This window comes from Neolamprologus brichardi, chromosome 11, assembly GCF_056152115.1.
Source record: "Neolamprologus brichardi isolate AB-2024 chromosome 11, ASM5615211v1, whole genome shotgun sequence".
Classification (NCBI taxonomy): domain Eukaryota; kingdom Metazoa; phylum Chordata; class Actinopteri; order Cichliformes; family Cichlidae; genus Neolamprologus; species Neolamprologus brichardi.
The window spans coordinates 1,994,214-2,016,601 of record NC_142114.1 but is presented as its reverse complement, the minus strand read 5'-3'; the positions used below and the strand labels follow the sequence as shown (position 1 = coordinate 2,016,601).

At 41.2% G+C, this 22,388-nt stretch overlaps 2 protein-coding genes across 2 annotated transcripts; one reads left to right on the top strand and one right to left on the bottom strand.

The window, feature by feature from the left end:
• Positions 1–1,885: 1,885 nt before the first annotated feature.
• On the bottom strand, positions 1,886–5,823 carry LOC102792784 (transcriptional regulator ZNF706-like). Its single transcript, XM_006795983.3, has 3 exons — positions 5,722–5,823; positions 4,673–4,821; positions 1,886–3,375 (listed from the first exon to the last, which is right to left on the bottom strand). Exons 2-3 carry the CDS (start codon positions 4,805–4,807, stop codon positions 3,280–3,282), a joined length of 231 nt encoding a protein of 76 aa, XP_006796046.1. The 5' UTR covers positions 4,808–4,821; positions 5,722–5,823; the 3' UTR covers positions 1,886–3,279.
• A 716-nt stretch (positions 5,824–6,539) lies between these two features.
• LOC102793284 (grainyhead-like protein 2 homolog) lies at positions 6,540–20,894 on the top strand. The gene is made up of 16 exons (XM_087847678.1): positions 6,540–6,880; positions 7,410–7,575; positions 7,655–7,768; positions 7,858–8,295; positions 8,446–8,501; positions 10,588–10,837; positions 10,927–11,038; positions 12,915–13,006; positions 17,482–17,643; positions 17,758–17,815; positions 18,032–18,171; positions 18,273–18,310; positions 18,529–18,620; positions 18,707–18,792; positions 19,276–19,340; positions 19,671–20,894. Exons 1-16 carry the CDS (start codon positions 6,867–6,869, stop codon positions 19,783–19,785), a joined length of 1,998 nt encoding a protein of 665 aa, XP_087703804.1. The 5' UTR covers positions 6,540–6,866; the 3' UTR covers positions 19,786–20,894.
• Positions 20,895–22,388: the final 1,494 nt, after the last annotated feature.

Genomic DNA, 22,388 nt, shown 5'->3' with positions numbered 1-22,388 from the left:
AACTCTAACTTATATCACTTTAATGGCATTTCTACACATGTAGGAATGGCTATATTTTCTTCAATCAAAATGTGCTAACCTATGCATGAGCAATTGTGATGTCATTGTGTAATAAATTAATATCATACTATGAAATAACCCCAACATAGAATCAAGTCTTTTGCAGTCTCTCATCTTGTATATGTTCTTTCGTGGTTGTAGTCAGGGAAGAGACAATGAGAAAAGCTGTTTTAAGGCCTTCTTCACAAAACCTGTTGGTCCAGCAGAACACCACTCTGACCCCACTGTGCACCAGTCACAAGATGAGCTCCAGGCTTCCTCATCAGTGTATACAGAGCCAGAGGTTGCCTGAAACAATTCACCCTGTAGATGTTACACTACAGTAAATCAATAAATAACCAGTCTTAGAGGAAGCAAAGAGTGTGAACTATAATAAATGGTAAATGGCCTGTATTTATATAGCGCTTTACTAGTCCCTAAGGACCCCAAAGCGCTTTACACATCCAGTCATCCACCCATTCACACACTGGTAATAGCCTTTTCAATTTTATAGCTCTAATATTCTGCTGACATTTTCCACCCTAATTACCAACAGGATGTGTGATTTAACAAGGAAGTATGAATACAAAAAAACAAACAAAAAACCCCACCTGTGTGCCAATTTATGTAACATTCCCATTAAGCAAGGAACTCATTATGCTTGTGCTACATTTCTGGTTCATAAATATAGAGATTTTACCATCAACAGTGCAGCTGAGCAGAAGATCTTTGACTCATAATAGGGTATGAGCCGAGAAGCTAATGAAACCAATTGCGCAGATTAAATTTGTTGGTGTTACCTGAAACAGATGGAAGAGCGGAGGCAGACGAAGAAATATACCAAGAAATATATCAAACACACCAAATAGTCGGCAGGATTAAAATTGTAGAAACTGTCCAATCATGTTGATTGCCCATAATAACGAGGAAGGAATAACAGCTAAGAAAAGGATGAAGAGTGGAAAGGCAGCTGATCCAGATGACACACCTGTGAAGGGTTGGAGATGTCTAGAAGAAAGATCATTGGACCTTTTAACCAGATTGTTTACTACAGACGATGCCTGAGAAATGAGGAAGAAACGTGCTGGCAAAGTATGTGAGGGGTGGTGCAGGACAGGTATGAGGGCAGTGAGACAGTGGTGAGCTCGTTCTTGTTTGCAAGGTCAGATTGGAGTCTCTGTGGACTATGACGTTTGCACATGACTTTGTGATCTGTAGCGAGCATAGGGAGCAGGTGGACAAGCTGTTTTCTTCCACCTACTCGGCGGAGCATTCCTCTAGAGCAAATAAGAGGGATACAGACAGAAAAGTGAAGTTCCAAGGAGTAGAGGTACTGACGAGGGGTAAAAATAAATACATGAGATGAACATTTTGAAGCAAAAGCGACACAAAAGAGATGAAGAAGAGAGTGTAGGGTGAGTGTCAGAGGTGAAATGTTAAAGGGAATGTTTACAAGATGATAGGGAGACCTGCTATGATGTATGATTTTGAGACAGTGGCACTTACAGAAAGGCAGGAGGCCAAGTGATTGACCAGATTGGAAAAAATATGAAGGACAGCTGAAGGTGAGATGGCTTGGACATGTACAGAAGACAGACGGTGGAGATACCGGACAAACAATACTGAATTTGGAGCTGTCGGTTAAGAGGAAGCCCACAGTAGGTCATGCAGATGGTTGGAGTAACAGAAAATGATGGAAGGGACAAGGTGAGATGGAGCAGATGCTGTGGTGACCCCTAAGGAGCGGCAGAAAAAAGAAGCCAAGCTTCCATTACGTTTCCACCTACTGTAGGGGAACCTAAGGCAGAATTTAGTAACTTTCAAAGTTAAAAACACAACTTGGTAATATTAATAAAAAATAACTTTATTCAAAGGCTATACATTACATTTTGTGGACAAAGATATGATTATTACAAAAAGTAAAAACATGGCTGGTTGTCTGTCCAGACTTTAGCACAGTGTTACAATGTCAGTGGTTAATGACCAACAGGTCCAAATGTATTGAAAATAGTTCCTTCCAATGAATTAAAACTGTCTTTGCCTGCTATGATCAACTTATATAAAATAAGGTAAAGTAAGATAATGTATGGCGTAATTTAGTTTAGACTTTGCAGGTTCAGAGCTGAAATACTGCAAAAGAACACCAAAGAGCGCAAGACTGCACTTGGGATTGTTTTCACATACACCATAGAGATGACAGTGAGACAAGTTACACTGCAGAATACATACAATAGCTGTGCACAATTATGTCACATGTATTACTACAATGACCAACTCTGGGGACAGGAGTTCATTAGTGTTGTCATTTACAACACCCAGTGCAAACCTATTTTCAGTCGACATACCTCTTATAATAGGATCAAAGGTAAATATCCAGATGTTTACTGCAGCAGCAGAGTAGGAACATGGAAAGCTTTGCAGTGATCAGACGTGTAGTGCCCTGTCTGCAGAGCTTTTACAAATTTTGCACATGACAAAAACTTATTTTTTGACACAAACAAAATTAGTTTCATGATAATCTGAGGGGTAAATGCAATGCACAATTTCAACAACTGTGCAGCACAGTGCATTTGACACATTTTTCACTTCAACAACAATAGACTCATCATTAAAAAAATAATGGAAGCAAGCCAAAAAATATATGTGTTTATATATATAGATATATATAATCAGTGCAGATTAGAAGTAAATCTGAATCTAATAGAAAGAACACAGCATTAGTGGTTATGAATGTGACTTTCCAAGCACATTAATGAACTCTAGTCACATTCTGGATAACTATTATTTTGACATCAACCCTTCTGCATCACAAATCCATCCCAGTCAAAACCCATAATGGATTTCACATTACACTGGATTTGGCAGATAACTTCCAATTATCATCAACATCTTTGTTCATTTGAGCCAGTGCCAATTCATCTTGTATTCAAAGCTTGCTGTGAAACAGTGGGAGACCTGAGATAGTGGTGGAGCCCATGAACAAGCTACTCTTGTGAGCATAACATTTTGAAATGATCAGATTTTGCAAATATTGCATACAATCAAAAGTGGAACACATACATTTATGCCAAGAGAGGGTAGCTGTCTTCAGTCCAATTGATTGTGTAAAATCCCTACATAAGCACACCCATACATCAGTTAATCATCATGAGCAATAACTGAAGATTATCTGAAACACCTCAAAATGTAGAAGCCTGTCCTGAGTTGGTTCCAACTGCCTTACAGAAAGAGGTTAATCCATTACGCCTCCACACCAACCAACTCTGGGGGCATTGGAGACTTTGGATGTTTGCTTTCAAAGTGCTGCTTAAAGGTCTTCGGGTCGGGCATTTGTGTCTGGTAAAGAAAAAAAAGATGACATCAATGAGAATGACATCGGTTTACTCAGATATATCAACAAAACCATAATATGAGACAAAAGGTGTTTCACAATATGATCTCGACTGGTTGGATATTAGATTACATTACAAACACCAGCTTGTTTAGTCATTGTTAAGGCTTTGAGCTGCTGCCGTTCTGTAATCGCTTGGATAAGTGATAAATGGCTAAAGGAAACACAGAAACGTATTTACAGGTAATACAGAAAGTCACGTTGCCTGGTGAGTTTTCCAGTTAAAACATGTAAACAGGATGTAGCATGACAGCTCATGTTTGACTTCAACCTGGTCAGTCAATCCAGGAGCAAACACAGGCTGGTGAAGAGGAAAATCGCCTGGAGTTCTGACAAATTTCAAAAGCACTCCGATTCTGGACAAGCACTGAAGAGAACATGACTGTGAAATGATCTCAGAAACAGAAAATCTGTTTGTCCCACTGAATGCAGGTAAAATCATTAACAAAGTGCCTGCATTTGTCGCTTCATTCTTCCAGGAGGAGCAGAAGCTGATGTCATTTATGCTAAACATTAGGCAGTGCTGTGCCAACCGAGCAGCACTGCATGCCACCACCTGTGTGTCAGATGACGGCAGTGACAAGAGAAGCTGACCGTCCTTGGCACAGGTGTGAAAAGAGAAGCAAAAGGTGTATGCGGGTATTAGAAAGGGATTTTAACCACTTTTCATCACACCTTTCTAACTATCGTAGAGATGTAGTTGAAACTTGAAGGGGGGGGGGGGGGGGGGGGGGGGGGTTTGAGGTTACTATGACCGGTTAGCTTGGCATACTTTATCAATAAGCTGTCAATTATAAACCTGCACAAATCCATGCTGCCCAGGTAAAACAGCACTGGGATGAATCCAATCTCTGTTGTGATCTGCTTTCAGCTTGTGACTCACTTCTGTTCTACTCTTAGTGTTTTATATTTAATTGTTTACAAAATATAAGAAATGCCAAGCAATTCTAACTCAGTCCAGGAAAGCTTACTGGCCTAGACTTTACTGAAATGAGATCATACCTAGTAATCACATAACATGGTGAAGTTATTTAAGGTAGCTGGCTTGGGAGGTATAACTTCCAACTTCAGTGTTACAGTGAAGTGTGAAATGAGATATGGTATAGGTATTGACTTAATCACATTGCAAACAATATGATCAAATCCACTGCAGTGATTTGCTAGCTTCCTGTGTAGTGAGTTCCATCCTAACTACATGGTTAAATGTTTGCTAATGCTGCTAATGTCAGCTTTAGCCCATACCCGACACACGGTGCATGTGTATACTAAAGCAGCCTTAGCTGCAGCCTTCTGGTCATGGCCTTTACTCTTCTTGATCTCTGCCTGCTTTTTGGCGTTTTTCTGCTGGGACTGGAACTTTTGGTGCCCACGGGCCATTTCTGATGTTCCACCTGCCAAAAATATACAACAATTTAATCAACACAGCACTAGCAAGACGATGACAAGCCTCTAATACAATGACTTTAGGGAAGGTGAAGGGAAATGCAAGGCACCAAGGGAATAAAAGCCACACCATCCTGAAATGCAGAGAAGTGACAGCAGCTGAGGGTTTGGATTAAGCACTATTAATTATTTACAACTGAAGCATACCTGTCTCCTAACTTAACTAGACTCCAAAACGTGCAAGGCAGCAGCGGCTGTGAAACGCCGTTTGGAACTAGGCTAACTGTTGCTTTTTGGGTCACATGCATCAGGCAATTATCTCGGAAATTTCCCCAAAGAAAATCTAAATTCTCATTTTCAAAGTTATTATAGACAGACTATAAGATTTAGGTCAGTGTTGGGACTGTAGGAACTCTGTTTCTGAGCGACATTTTTAAAGCGGAACTTGTTTACTATCATCAAACCAGAATCAGTCAGCTATTCTAATAATATGCATGTCACAAAATAAGTGTTGATGTCTCTTTTCAGTTGCCACATTGCATTACCTTAATCAGCAAATATTTACGTCAAAATATCGTCCACCACTGACCACCGTGGATGATGTAAGAACAGTCCTCGCCATGCAGTGCCCATTCAAGGCTAACGTTATTTGAAAATGCTGCTTTAGTCTTAACAACTTCAACTACCGTTTTTCTCACTTCGGAGACATCTTGATAACACTAAAAAAAAATTTTTAGAAAAAAAATGTAACCATACATTTCTTTTCGTACTAATTCAGAGACACTAGCATTCAGTTAGCCGGTTGCTATCCGGTAGCTTGGATAATACATTGACACATACAATGAACACGACTTTAAGTAGACACTGAGCACTAAAACGTACTACTAGGCGTTTTGTAAATACCTTACCAGTTAAAAAAAGTACTTGTATCAGTGAAGACAATCACTAAACTGCAGCAGCACTACGCTGAGTCCTCTGGAACTCTCGCCTATCCCTGCCGTTTGGCGTCACCGCACTAGTGCGCATGCCCAAACCATGAACTATGATGCATTCAAAGATTTCCAGTAAACCCCAAATCATGACAGTTCTACACGAATCAAGTTGGGGGCTTTACTGACAGCACGTGAAGGCTCCATCTTTCTTTACAGGAGGAACATTTCCCAGGAAGAAAAATTGGCGTAATAAAACGTAAAGTAGTTATTTAACCACAAAAATACATTTCCGAACAAAACAACAAGAATAGCAAAACACCTTTGAAATCAGCAAATGTATAACAGTTTTCATTTCAAGGTGCAAGACAAATGCATGCCACAAGGTGTCGCGATACAACACAAAGGAACAGCCACCATAGTTTTCTCTTACGCCAATTAACAATTAAGATAATATTCATAAGATTTTGTAAAATACATTTTACGACACCGTTAATATCACCAATATAGCCAATTAAAATATCAAATTGAGTTGGAAGAGCGTGTGTTTTCGTTTTTTTCTGTTTTGCTGCTCACGGGCTTGTTTTTAACACACACAGAACCCCACCAAAAACAACACAAAACGGTACATACCGTACAATATATATAATTTAACGTTGGGCAGTCCACCTTTTACCTATTTTTCAAGACACGCCTTTTCGCTTCCCATTCACCAATGGGGAGCAGTCCTGTACTACGACGCTTAGAAGTATATCACCAATCACAGGGACAGCTTTCGTTTCCTCGTTTATCCTGCCTCAGGTGCTGTACTACCTCGGTCTTAATTGATCACCTTTTCCAAACAGAATACACCCCTGTCTCCAGTTATACGGATTATTATCGATTTGTTTTGTTTTTGTTTGTTTGTTTGCTTTTAATATGGACATTTTCTTCTTACACTATGGGCATCGGTAAATGTGTTCGTGAGGATCCAGATGATTTCATTGGCGGTTTTTAGTGAGACCTTAAATAGAGTCAGCCTTTCCCGGGCTCATTTTTGCAGTTTCCCACACAAACTTACCTGCACTAACTTGAAAGTCCAGTTTCTCTAGCAATCCTAGAAAACAGCAGGGACGTGAAGCAACATGGACCTGGACAGGTAAGAGAAAGTTTTAGCACCACTGATAATAACTTCTGTCAGTTTTAGTCCAGTTCCTTTTAGATATATTTTTTGTCTTCTTGCTATCAGTAGATGTGCACTGGAGCCTATGCTATATAAACACCCCCAGGGACACAAATTACTAAACTAATATAATATAATTTATTTTAGAATGAGTTAATTACCGTTCACGTACCTGCAGATAAACGTTACTGGTTTTGTTTATGCTTTCATTATTATGAAAGATTTCACAAAAATTTGAAAATTATTAACTACCACGATGTCAGACGAAATTTATCTTCATGCCAATATCTCTGAATGACTTCATTTCCACTGATTCATTTTTAACGATATACCAGCAAAAGTGGACTTAAATAAACATGCTCCACATGGAGCAGGCAATTTGAGTGAAGTCTGGTGAGAAACAGCCTGGGGCATTTTTAGTGGCTTGGCACTGGCTTCTGTTAATGAAAGAATGGCTTTGCAATAATAACATGCCTCTCTGTCTTTTCCCATCGGTCGTTCCCAGCAAAAGGCTGGTGGTGGTGGTACCAAACGAAGTGTCGGTGGCCCACCGCAAACCGCTCAACAGTGAGGATGAGGCATGGAAAACCTTCCTGGAGAACCCACTGACAGCTGCCTCAAAGGCCATGATGAACATCAATGGAGATGAGGACAATCCAGCAGCTCTAGCGGTGCTGTATGACTACTATAAGGTATGAAACAAAGAAGAATAAAGGATATCGCCACTTACAATTATCTGATTTATTTTAGGCATGGAAAATCTTCCTGGAGAACCCACTGACAGCTGCCTCAAAGGCCATGACGAACATCAATGGAGATGAGGACAGTCCAGCAGCTCTAGGGGTGCTGTATGACTACTATAAGGTATGAAACAAAGAATAATAAAGGACACATACAATGATCTGATTTATTTTAGGTCTGAATTGCTTCTGGACTTGTCATAATCCTTTCAGGTTCCCAGAGAGAAGAGGTATACACCCAGTGCCATTAAGCCCACAGAGCCTTCTGCTCACGGGCACAGCAACTGCGGAAAGTTGGACATGGTGGGTCACCAGCTTCAAGCTATGGTGTCACTGCCTGTTAACCTCTCTTTAAACAACAGCACAACCACTGAGCACCAGCAGGGCTACAAATATGGAGCTGAGAGCCACGCAGGAGATTCTAGAGAAGGAGATGGTAAAGGTGGAGAGAACGGACCTCTTGCTCTGGTCAAGACAGAAAGCCAGGCCCCCATGCCGCTTTCATTTTCTGGTGGCACCTGCCAAAAAGAGCCTAGAGACCAAATAAGGAGGCTGTATGAGCAAAGCTATGATATGTCCCTCACTGGATATTTGAAAGACGAACAGAGGAGCAGTCTGGACGGCACGTATGAGGAGCCAGTGGAAAAAGAGGTCAGACCTAATCTGAACAGAATTGTTGGTTGTTGCTATACAAGTTTTGTTGATACTGATAAGATTTTTTTTTTATTTGATACAAACTCCTTTTTTCATTATTATTTCTTTTTACATGAATAGTTTGCTGATTAGTATCTTCTTTTACAGATGTACCACAAAAATTCTTCCTCGGGAGTCGATGAATTTCACCACAGTCTACCAGCGTAAGTTTAAAAACATGGCGATACTACAAAAAATTTAGAATAACATTTATGTGCACACATCTTATCCTGAGAGAAGAATGACTATGAATTTTAGGTGCTTTTTAAAAAATAATTTGCCAACAAATCTCATGTGGGGAAAAAACATAAACACTGTTTAAGTTTCCCCATTTGCTGTGATTGCTCTGTGAAGATGCAACCCCATTCATTGCATCACGAAGGGCATCCGGCGTAAAGCTATCAAATCAAAACATGCAAAACATTATAAACAAAATAAAACCTGTAAAGTCAGTCACAGTTCCCTTAACACTACACTGCAGGCGGAACTTATGGAACCATTTTCAGCTTTGGATTAACCCTCATTCAGTGCTTTGGAAGAATGGTGTATGTGGGGGTTTAAGTCTAAAGAAACTGCAATGTGTGTTTTTTAAGGTTAACCAGGGTGTCGGTGTGGTTCAATGAATCTATGCGGCCCAGACACACACTCACTGGCCACGCTGTTTGGTACAAAATGCAATGCAATGTTCAATTGCTTGTTAACACAATGTGATCTGATCAGCCAATCACTTGGCAGCAACTGGATGCATTCAGACAAGCAGACATGGTCAAGATGAACTGCTGAAGTTCAAGTTAAGCATCAGAATGAAGAAGAAAGGTGATTTAAGTGACAGAGGTTGGGGGAGAATGGCTAGACTGCCTTGAAATGTTAGGAAGGCAGCAGTAACTCAAATAACCACTTGTTCCAAAAAAGAAGAGCATCTCTGAACACACAACACACTGAACTGTGACGCAGATGGGCTACAGCTACAGCTGCTCTGTCCGCTAAGAAGAAGACCGTAGGAATCAAAATCGGACAATAGAGGATTGGAAAAAACATTGCGTGGTCGAATGATTTTGATGATTTCGGCTCCAATAGGTGGATGGTTAAGACCTTATTTAAACAACATGAAAGCATGGATCGATCCTGCACTGAATCAACAGTTCAGGCTGGTGGTGGTGTGACGGCGTGGGAGATATTTTCTTTGCACTGCGGATGCCTTAGTGCCAACTGAGTGTCGCTTACACTCCACAGCACTACCCGAGTGTTGTTGCTGACTACGTCCATCCCTTTGACCACAGTGTACCATCTTCTCATGGCTGCTTCCTGCAGGATAATGATGTCAAAAAACTCAAAGCATCTCAAAGCGGCTTCTTGAACATGACAATGAGTTCACTGTACTCGTGTCCGCAATTATCAGATCTCAATCCAGCGGAGCAACTTTGGGTAGAACTGGAGATGTTCATCATGGATGTGCAGCCGGGAAATCACGGCATGTCATGGCAATGTGGAAAAAAGTCTCTGAGGAAATTTTCCAGCACTTTGTTTAATCTATACTATGAAGAGTTCTGAAAGCAAAAGGGACACTAGTAATAAAGTTTTTGTTGAGTGTATGTTGGGCTCAAGTTTGTTTAGAGTCGTAAGTGTCTTTAAACAGTTCCTCGCAATCTTCTTATCTGCTCATTTTCCCCCCCCCCCCCCCCCCCCCCCCACCGATTAAAATGTTGATTTAAGTATTTACCTCTGGACAGTAATGTGTTTAGTATGTCAAAGGTAATGCTGACTATCTGCTGTTGCTTGACCTCTTTTACTGACTCCCATACACCAGCATTAATCTGCTCTCATAGAGTTAAAGTTTTAACAAATTCCTCCATTTGGCTGTGAATGCTTTAATTTGATAATATGACAGGAATAGATTTTTTCCTAGTGCACAAGGATCAACTTAAAGAGCTTTTCTAAAATGAAAGAGAAGCTGGTATATAATTCGATTTTTAGATTAGGATGTCCTTCATTTTAAAAGATCTCTTGTGTCTTAAGTCATAAATTTTTATCAAATATTAATATTGTCAAGGATTGCAAGAGTTCAATGACTATAGTCCAGTTTCCTTATTGGCACGCACAGGATTTAGACTTCAAAGCCTAAAATATATATTATGAAGAGTTTATAAGGCTATATTTAACAACATTCAGTTTTATATTTTACTTTCACCTGTCATTGTTTTAGTAGTTATCTTACCAATGGCAGTTATGGAGCCCATTATGTCCTTACAGTGACAGCTTCCGGTACAACATGGAGGCCACGTTATCTCTCCGGCCACGCCAAGGAGAAGGACCCATGGCCTACTTGAACCGCGGCCAGTTCTACCCTTTGACGCTCTCTGCGGCCGGCTTCAGATCATCCCTGCGTCAGCCCAGAGGCAAAGTCGGAGTGACATCAACCCATGGAGCTGATAGGAGTCTATCCAGGAGTGATCAGTGCACCGTGGGAGGCTCTGAGCTGCCACAGAACAGTATTGTACAGGTGAGTGAGGGAAGATGGAGGAGGCTGAGGACTTTATCACTCAGTAGTGTGAAATATTTGACCTTATTCTACTTCATATTTTCCCGTAGAGTGTCATCATGGTTGTCTTTGGGGAAGACAAGGTCAGAGATGAGCAGCTGAAGAATTGGAAATACTGGCACTCACGGCAGCACACTGCCAAGCAGAGAGTGCTGGACATCGGTAAGACGTTCTGTCCTCGCTACCTGTACATTAATGGTGTAGATGGGGACTACTAGATATTTTCACCTAAACCTCACAAAACCATTTAAGGAGAGATTAAGTAGGTGGCAGTCTTACAGGAAGCTCCAGGAGAATCCTGTCACATATCCAGAGCTGAAACCTGATATAATTTGAATAACAGTCAAGCCTGAATTCCCACAGGAGTGCTGTGAAAAGACTGCTTATGGGTCTATGTTTGCATAGACGTTAACAGGAGAAATAGGTGGGGGCTTGGACTGTAGCCATATCATGTGCGTTCAGCAAAAGACGTGCCCCAGCCTGTGGCTTAAAACCGAAAGGAATGAACCAGGTGTCATAAACTCTGGTGAATTTTCATGGCAAGTATTGGCATGAACTTGCCACAGACAAGGTGGGAGAGTGAAAATAAGGCAGTGTATTTGGAGTTAATGGTGGAGTGTTGTGAACTGTTGAAAATATGAGATAATGAAATAGACATGCTGCCTGTAATGGGATTTAAAGACAAAATGCTACCGTAGGAGAGACACAGTGGGATGTTAACTGTTATTGTTGTTCTGACTCTGAGGGAGCAGTTTCCTACTTTGGGAAATGATCACTACCTCAACCAACTACTAAATAAGTATACTGTATGTCTTTATGAGTTCTTGGATCAGTATGAACAATCAAAAATTTAGTTGACACTCAGTCAGGGAACAAATTATTTGAACCTCTACTGATTTTTGTAGCTTTGCCCACTAACAAAGAAAAGATAAGTCTATAGTTTCAGTGGTAGGTTTATTTGAACAGTGAGAGACAGAACAATAATAAAAAAGACATTGGGAGCCTTCTTAACTTGTTACCTGTATAAAAGATAACTGTCCATAGAAGCAATCAATCCATCCAGATTCCAAACTCTGCACCATAGCCAGGACCAAAGAGCTTTCCGAGGATGTCAGGGACGAGACTGTGGACCTACACAAGGCTGGAATGGGCTACAAGACCATCGCCAAGCAGCACCATCGTTGGTGCGATTATTCGCAAATGGAAGAACCATAAAATAACTGCCAATCTCCCTCGGTCCGGAGCTCCACGCGAGAGCTCACCTCATCGAGTTTCAGTGATAATGAGAACGCTGTGGAACCAACCCAGAACTACTCGGGAGGAACTTGTCAATGATCTCAAGGCAGCTGGAAACCCAGTCACCAAGAAAACAGTTGGAAAGCACATGTACAGACCACTGAACATCTCAATGATTCAGAGGAGGACTGGGTAAAGTGTTGTGGTCAGATGAGACCTATTTGGCATCAACTTAACTCGCCATGTTTTAGGAGAAAGAATGCTGCTTACGACTCCAAGAACACCGTCCCCTCCATCAAACATGGAGGTGGAAACATTGGGGGTGTTTTTTCTGCCAAGGGGACTGGATCAAGGGAGGACAGATGGGGACATGTACTGTCTTGGGTGAGAACCTCCTTCCCTCAGCCAGGACATTGAAAATGGGTCGTGGGTGGGTATTCCAGCATGACAATGATCCAAAACACGAAAGGTAACAAAGGATTGGCTCAAGAAGAGGCATGTTAAGGTCTTGGAGTGGTCGAGTCAGTATCCAGACCTTAATCCTATAGAAAATCTGTGGCGGTAGCTGAAAGTTCCAGTTGCCAAACATCAGGCATGAAACATTAATGACTTGGAGACGATCTGCAAAGAGGAGGGTCTCTCTCTCTATTATATAGAGATATATAGCAAGATACAAAGATAAATGTATAGTTGTTTTTGTTATGCAAGTATGTTTTGAAAAATTCACACACAAAAAAGAAAATGTGTCTCCAGACAAATGTTAACAGATCTAACTTCTCCTGTTTTCTCCGTTTGCCTTCAGCTGACTACAAGGAGAGCTTCAACATCGGGAACGTGGAGGAAATTGCCTACAATGCTGTGTCTTTCACATGGGATGTCAGTGAAGAAGCCAAGGTGAGGGGCAGGGCGGGGGGGGGGGGGGGGGCTGTATGTGTCACACCATAGAAGCTAAACAGGTCAGACGAGGTAAACTCTTAGCCCTGTGTGGGGAGGATTGCTTAATAAAAGCGCAGGTTTTTGTCTTTAGGACTCCTGGTCTGTGCTGAACCGCGTCAGTGGACTGTTTATACTTCATGCTCTCACAATAGTTGAGGGATCGTATGCCTGGCCCCGATGACGGGAGGCGTGTCTCCTGCTTTGTGTCAGGTTATTTGGGGCTGCAGAGACGCCGGGTACAGGGCAACAGACCCTTGAAAACAACCCTGCTCAGGTTTCTAGACAAATTGCACACAGCGTGTAAACACACCCACAAACACACTAAAGAATGAGTCCACCCTAAGGTGTTTTGAGCCCCGGGGCTCCCATTCAGCTTCAGTTTTAATGGGAGCTTCTCAAACTGCCTCGCTGACAGACGGGTAATTGCCGTTTTGCTGGTTTGTGGATAAATATTTACTGTGTGGCGCACATGCTTTTCACAAACCGTAATTGCTTTAAATGTGTGTTCAGGCGGCACTGTGATGGTACTGCATCGAGCGGTGTGTGATTGTACACCTGACCACAATCGTGTACCACTGTGTACCATCGCATGACACCTTTTATTATTAGTAATTAAATCACTTTTATGTCAGGCTGCATACTACAGGTGCAAAATTAGAGGAATCTTAGTCCTTTTTTTTTTTTTTGTCACTGAATGATTGATTTATTTTGAACATGACTAAAATAACAACAAAATACACTTTAAACAATAATGAGACAAAGAAAGGGTGGGTACAAACAGACTTAAAGGTAAACTCATTTGATCCTACCTCAATATACAATATACATGTATAATTACATACAATTATATAAGTCTACAAACAGATATCACGCCTAAAAATCCTAATGATGAAGCTAAATATTGGGGTTAATTGTCCCTGTCTGTAGAACAAATGAAATGTTTTGAATAAAAAAAGGGTCAACTCATATCTCAAATCAGGCAACAAAGTATGTATCTCATTTACAGTGACATAGTTTTTTTCCCCTTCCCTTCCTTCCTCTGCCCAGACCAATGTGTATAATCTTGGAGCAGATATGGGAGGAGGCCATCCCTCCCAGTTTTACTTATTAAAGTAATCTATAAAGGGTTGCCAAATTAGGTAAAACTGTTTAACATTATCTCTCAATGTAAATAAAATTTTCTCCAACTGTCTCTTAACAAAGCAGAATGAGTTGGGGGGGCTTTATTTTTCCAATTTAGAAGTATAAGGCTTCTTGCAAGCAATGTTATAAAACTCAAAGCACGAATTTGTTTATTATTTAAGTATTTAACTGTAGCTACACCAAAAAGTGCCATTACTGGGTCTGGGGGGAGCTGTTTTTTTTTTTTTAAATATCAGACAAAGTTTTAAATATTTTAGACCAGTAGGTATCTTAGTCCTTTTAATGTGAGTGAAACTCAAAGAGGTCCCTGTGAGGTTGAACTTTTCTCTCAAGCTCTGGCCAAAATTCCATGTTAGCACCTTCATGCATGTTAAACAAATAAATAATGTAACCAGCATGTTTGGATTTTTGCCAGTATGTATATTCAAAGCATGGATGATCCTGTAGTCTGGCCTCTTGTGTAGAGGTGGTAGGTATTTTGAAAGTGAGAGCACCGAGGATTTAGCTTCCCTTCGTCATCATTCGTTTGTAATAGTCCCTCCTTCTGTGTTTTGCATATGATCTGCTTTGTCTAATGAATACAATTTGTCCTACTAAATATCAATTAGATCATTAGAAGCACTGATTACACTGTGTGGCTGTGCTGTAAGATGTGGTTCTCACCCTTTCTGCTGCACTCTGACTCACAAGCCTCAAGTATGAGGCCAGACCCCACCCCCCAGGGGAAATGAGGTGGAAAAGGTTGAGGACAAAACAATAGGGTTACTGTGAGGAAATGTGAAGCCTCGTGTCGCTCCTATAATCTTTTTTTGTCTTTTTAGAAATGTAGCGCTCCACTGCTAATTTGACACCAGTGTAGATGAAATAAATATATCTATACTTTTTTTATTTGGTGGACACGTTATGTTTTGTTTCTGCATGCTTTGGCTGTTGCCAGGTAACAGTTGGCAACCTCCTTGTAACAGAGTGTGAAATGTGTTGGTTCGGGCGGGAGATGAGTGGCTTCCTGCTGCACACAACTCTTGTTTTCGTGTTTGTTTGTTTGTGCTGGTTGAGCGGATGGTACTGAACAGCCACTCTGCAGTGCCCTCGTGAACTTTGTTTCCCCCCCCCTTTTTAGGAAGGTACGCTTACACATGCGGCAAGCGCAAACACAACAAGCCTCCCACGCACACATACACACGCTGCTAGCAGCAATGCGTCCAGCGCTTGTGGAGAAAATTGAAATGGCTTGGGTCTGTGGAGGTGTGAATTTGTGGAGGTGTGTAGGAGGCTCATTTGTGCTCCAGGCTTTTCCAGCAATCAGCCCTCACCTCTGCAGGTTCAGACACGATGCTGTTGATGCTGCGTAGTGGGAAAATTGGTGTTTAGCTGCAGTTACGAATCTACTGTGATCAGTCTCTGCCGACCTGTTGCTCAAGCTGCCCGTCCTGTTTAGCTGGGAGATTCATGTGGAAATTCTGTCCGTTTGGATGATTTGGCACCAATCATGAGAATCTGTTCCATTGTGCAATTAAATGTGTGAAGATAATGACATGTATTATTGCTTAAAGAGCACACTAAACGATTAAAATAGTGGCAGGATGGTGCTGTTACTTGGGTGACATTTTGTGAATTCTTTTCACAGGCTTTTAATAACCTGCAGATCTGCAGCTATGCCCAATTACTTTAGTTCTGGGAAAGAGGAATGGGTGGAGAAGAGCCATATATTTCTGAAATCTGGGACACTCGCGGTTCTGAAACAATATTAAACAGTTGATTTCTTTATATAAAATCCCACATTCTTGTACCTCTGTGTCTTTGAAGTGTTTTTACTTGACACATGCAAATTTGAAGGAGGCTTATGAGTTGTTGTGGCCTGTGAACTGCTGCTGTTTTGAGTCATGGATCGTCTAACCTTTCTATCATTACCACACAGTTCGTGAGTCAGATACAGCTTCATTAGAAAACATATTGACTAATAACGGGCTCTTATGGTTAAACTAATGCAGGAATAACTTTTAGTTAATAGCAAGTTGCTGTTTATTGCTTTACAGGTGTTTACAAAAGTGAAATGGTATTCTGTAACAAAGATTTTCTTATTTGAAATGCACCATTTTTATGCCTGCCTCTTTAAGGACCCCTCCCTAAGATCCCACATTGTTCTGATTGGCCAGTTTCTGGAAACTTTGGTGCAGCAGCCAGTGCCCGTAAGCTGTGCGGCATGTACTTTATGCTCTGCTTGTAGAAGTTGATTATATTGAAATCTGTATTCAACCTGACATCAACTCAGGACTATAATAGAAAGAATATGTTCTAAATAGAAAACTCATGCTGGTATGAGGCCTGACTCGCTGGCCATTTTATTATTATTAGCATAGCTCTTTCATTGCTATGCAGATGATACCCAGTTATATCTATCTATGACAACAGCCAGATGACAAAAATCAATTGATGAAATTACAGGCTGGCTTGTCTAAAAGACATAAAGACCCATATGTCCTGTAATTTTCTTCTCTCAATTTCAGACAAAACTGAGGTTGTTATATTTGGCCCTAAAAATCTTAGAAACATTGCGCCTAATTGGATACTTTCTCTGCCGGAAAAGTGAGGAGTGTCCCCTTTGGGTCAGGGATGAGTTTTTGCCCCAAGTGGAGGAGTTTAGGTAACTTGGGGTCTTGTTCACGAGGGAGCGGACAAGGGAGTGGGAGACAGACAGATTGGGGCAGCGGCTGCAGTGTTGCAGATATTGCCTTGTCCCGTTGTGTTAAAGACGGAGCGAAACGTCAAAGCGAAGCTGTCAGTCTACGTTACTGTCCTCACCTATGATAATGAGCTCTGAGTAGTGACCAAAAAAATTAGGTCGCGGATACAAGCAGTGGAAATGAGATTTCTCTGAAGGGTGGCTGGCCTCTCCCTTTGAGATAGGGTGAAGAGTTTAGTCATCTGAGAGGCGCTCAGAGTAGAGCTGCTCCTCTGCATCAAAAAGAGCAAATCAAGGTGATTGGGCATCTGACAAGGATGCCTTTTGTGTGAGTTGTTTTGGGCATGTCTCACTAGACAAAGGCCTCCTGGGCAGACTCATGACACCCTGAAGAGATTGCAACTCTCAGCTGGCCTGGGAACATGTTTTCCCAGATGAGCTGGAGAAGGTGGGGAGAGGGAGGTCTGGGTGTTCTTGCTTCTTGTTCCTGCCCTGCACGGCATGGATTTAGCGATGTTATATGATCATCATCTCTGCTTCAGTTTAAGTCACAAAATGTAAAAAAACTGAATGTTTTGTTTTTATTTCTTATTTTGTTGCTTCCTAGGTCTTTATCTCTGTGAACTGTCTGAGCACAGACTTCTCCTCTCAGAAGGGTGTGAAGGGGATGCCTATGATTATTCAGATCGACACGTACAGCTACAACAACGGCTGTGGCAGCAGGCCAATCCACAGAGCCTATACTCAGATTAAGGTCTTCTGTGACAAGGTAAAGAAGGCTGCTAGCACATGTGCTCAACAGTGAGCTAATAACATGGAATTGGATAAACCTTTTTAACCTGTTTTTAACATATTCTGACATTTTTTTCCTTTCTGTTTGCAGGGTGCTGAGAGGAAGCTTCGCGACGAGGAAAAAAAGCAGCTCAGGAAGAGTATGAAAGGTGAAACCTTTTTTTGTTTTGTTTGTTGCTAAGACGTGATTACAATTTATTTACAGAAATAAAATTGTTCAGATTGTTTTAAAATCCACAGAAACAAGGTTACAAATCCTTGCCCTTTGGGCACTGAGACTTAAAAAGGTTCGCAAATGTAATCAATTCTGTACTTGAAGTTGTCGCTTGGCAACAGATGTTAAGTTCACACTGCCTCTGGATTAGGGAAAAATGGCAGCTCGGGGTTGACCACTCCGATAAAGAGGGCTGAAAGTGCGCTGTTCAAAAGCATTGGAGACCTGGACTCCCAGCCCGTTCTCTTCATTCCAGACGTCCACTTTGGAAACCTGCAGAGAGCAGGGCAGGTGAGGGACCACGCTACACACACACATTCGTTTTGACATTTTAGTGAAGACATAGAATTGACATAATGTTGTTTGTTTTTTTTTTTAAATTTTGTTTGCAGGTGTTTGCTTTTAACACTGAAGAAGTTGATCGAAATGGGTGAGTCCCACAGTGGCTTTGTGTTAGTGCACACTGCTCCACATGACCTTGAGTTTATTGTTGAGGGTCTCTCCATGGTGAGAAGATTACAGAAGGTTGGACAAAGGCTAATTTTGTTTTTATCCTTGTTTATACCTTAGAAGAAACAAACTGTTACATGTCAGGGAATTCTAGCATTCCCATCAAATGACACGTGTTTCTGCATGTGTGTTCATCAGAGGTGTTTTAATGAAGAGGGTTTCATGTGTTGGCCAGGAAGACCTCTGTCCACCTGCACCAAAGAAGTCCAGAGTGGAACCAGAAAGAAAAGGTAACTTATTTCTCATTAAGAGTTCTTGTCCTTGTTGGTGTCGTGGTTTGACCTAATATTATCTTCCTATACCTTGACTTTTCCAGTTCTACTATATGTGAGGAAGGAGTGTGATGAAGTGTTTGATGCTCTGATGCTGCGCAGCCCAACCGTCAAAGCTCTGATGGAGGCTGTGAGTACTGAGAACATATTGCTTACTTCTACAAACCAACAGTTCACTGCCAAACGGTTTGTAGATGGCTCAAAGCTAATGTGACCTGTTGGTTTACAAAGCCCTGTTTTTGAAGCATCATCTGGAGCATCTTTGTTGTTACCTTGTTAGCTTCTTCAAACCAGACGTCACAAAACGAGCAGTGGATCCAACAGTCGCGAGATAGACCTGTGCTTTATCGTCCTTTTGGCTAGTAATGTTCTTCGCTTTAAGATGTGAAACTAGGGATTGAGACCGTAAACTCATCAGGAAAGTGTTTGCTGAGACTGAAGATGTGAGAAGTAGTTATTTTCTGATCCTTCTTACATCTTACACTTTTCTAAAACCGGAATAGTCGCCCCCTACTGGCCGTTAGAAAGAATTGAATTCATGTATGTATGGATATAGATATAGATGGGGAGAAAGAGAGATTCAGTTTTGTTAACATCTACTTTGTCTTCACAGATCTCTGAGAAATATGCGGTGCCTGTTGAAAAGATAGCCAAGGTTTACCAAAAAAGCAAAAAAGGGTGAGTCCACCTCAATAAAAAAACGTTTCTTCTGCTTTTCACTTGCTTCCATGTCTGTTTGCTTGTTGGCTTAAGGTAGCTTTACATGCCAACCAGTGTCAGTAGCCCTTGCTAATGAGGAGAAGAAGAGATGAATAAATATGACCGTCTTACATTTAGAAGGTTTATTTTAACATAAACCAAACTTCAGGACAAAACTTTGAGATGAAGTTGTAGGGAAGCCGTGTGAAGAACAGCTGAGGGATCATGTATGTAGAAATCAATTTGCAATAGAGACATGAGGTGACCAGATCAGTTATTACCGTTAAATGTGTTTACTGTCTTTCCCAGGCTCCTGGTCAACATGGATGACAACATCATCCAGCAATACTCCAATGAGGACACCTTCATCCTGGCTATCGAGAGCTCAGCAGACTCCTGGCGTGTGACTCTGTCGGAGATCTGATGGCTACTAACCCCTGCACTGTCATACTCATTATGCTCCAGACGGAGGTCGATCAGTGCCTGGTGACTCTTTATCCATTTCATGTGCAGACTCATGAACGCTGTTGTCAGTGTCGTATGCTGGAGCCAAACTGTTGTTTGTCACACGGGAGTCTCTGTAGGCTTTCCTGTCCTGCATGGATCATTTTGAACATTGGCCCTTGACTCTGGGGACACAGGCTCAGCAAATGTTGAAAACTTGTGGATTTGTTTTTAGGTTAGGAAAAATCTTTTGATCTTTCCTAGCAACCTTACCAGCTGGCAGGAATGCAGTTGTGAACCCTTTTTGCCCAGCTGTCACTAAAGGAACAGGATTCATCCTGGTCAAAGACAGCAGCAGCTCTCTGTGGTGTCAGGAAGAAGACGTCATAACAGATTAACAGCACAGAGCACTGCTCCGGGCTTCTCCTGCACCTTCTGTTATCCTCCCTGTACTTCCTCCTGTGATCGAAACTTTGAAATGACGTGACGGGCATTTGAAAAGCCTTTGCAACACCTTTGGGTGGCGTGGCACTGCTCTTTGCTCGCTACGTTCCTAATCAATTTTAGACATGTCTCGACTTTAATCTGAAGTGATGGTACTTTAACTCTTATTAGCATCCATTATGTTATTATTTTTTTGATTGGTTATATTTTTACTGCATGCTAAATGTTTCCTGTTGGTGCCAGTGACAAAAATAACAGTTATTTATCCCAGATTGTGACTACATGCCACTGTCCTGGGATCTATAATTAGATTGAGGCACCGTTATAGAACAGGACTTCTGGTCTAAATTGCTCTTGTTAAATTGTTCTGCTTCGTGTGTGTGTGTGTGTGTGTGTGTGTGTGTGTGTGTGTGTGTGTGTGTGTGTGTGTGTGTGTTAATTGCTTTTCCTCTCACTAAAGAGACTGTAGTCATTAGTATTTATGACATTCGTTAGGGACTCGCAGGGCCCGGCCGCTCTATCCGTTCAGTCCTTTGAGGCTGCAGCAGCCGATCAGAGCACAGCAGCGGAGCGATCCTGCTCCAGCTCGGTGCGTCTGCCTGTATCCTTCATGTACTTCACATGCAGTGAAGTACAGTTTTTACGATGTGCAAATAAAAAAATTGTTTTCTATAAAGTCACTTGTTTCTGCTTCTGCCAAAATCTACAGCGTGCGTTTTTACAGCTCAACAGTGGCTACAACTGTCACCTGAAGTGTGATGTTTTCAGGTTTCCCTTTCTCATTTATGTAAATATAACATTTAGGAACTCCACCGATAAAATAGACATCCGAGATGTGTTAGAAACTGTTACCAAATCAGTTTTACACCCATCCCAAGTGTCACAATCTGAAGGCAAAATCACACATGCTACGAGCAGCCCTCTGATTGGCTACATCATAGTTCGGATGGCAAAACTGCATGAATTTAGTATCTTAACAGAAATGAGCACTGGTGTTCTGGACTTTGAATCGGTTTTCTGATAATTCTCTGGGGAAAACTTTAAGAAGACCATTGAGTAAACATTCGTAAGTGAACTTCTCACGTGGGATAGGTCAGAGCAAGTTGTACCGGTGTCCTTTAAACTGCGTTTTAATACCAGACTCATCTTCTAGCTGTTATTCATTTTATGTCAAAACAGCTTTCTAATAGGCATATTTTAACACTCTCACATGGAGCTGTGAAATGGAGAAATGACGCCTCTATGTAACACTCTGTATTACAGTTTGGACAGATCGCACTGATGGATCACCTTTAGGTCCTGAACATGCTTTTCAAAGAATTTGAACATGTAGAAGGGCCTGATCACAATTGATGTTGTTGCTCCGTTGCCTGTTCAGACTGTAATGAAGATGACGTGTCCAATAGAGGTGAATTATCTCACCTTTATCTTTCTTATCTGCTTACCATCATGGTAATTTAAGGGTTTGTAATTTGTGAAATTTTCATAGGAAATCACTTCAGACAGTTGACTTCCATCACTTCCCTCCACGGCTTAGCCTTGAGATAAACACTCCCAAATTAGAAATTGAGGGGAAATGGAATAACTTTAGATGTTAATTGATTTAAATATTTGTAATTATAGGAGTGGAAATAAGCAAGTCAGTATCTAATATGTACACCTGTGTAGCTAATTTATTACAACACTGGGCTTACCATAATCAATAGCTTTCACACTGCACTGCTTAAAAGCCTTTTGGAAAAAGAATTGGAAAACACCATACATATTCATACACATCCTATTCATGTCTTTTTCATTCAAACGCATATACTGGTTACTAGTGCACGTCTGCAGTACGTGTATTAATGTCACTGTACCATTAAAACAAACAAACAAACAAAAAACCCAAACGGATCCTGAGGCAGTCAAGTAGGATGCAGTCATTGATTCATTTATTTTCTAATTGAATGATCTTTGTTGTGATCACTGTAACCTAACACAACACATTTTGGTCATATCAAATTAATATACTTAATTATGCACAAAGGTCACATTGATTTTTACAGGTTAATTATACTTTTGTTTGGTAATAGTGCAATTATACGGTAAAAATTGGTATCTGTATAAAACAGGCTGAGCATGACCTTAAAATGAATGTTA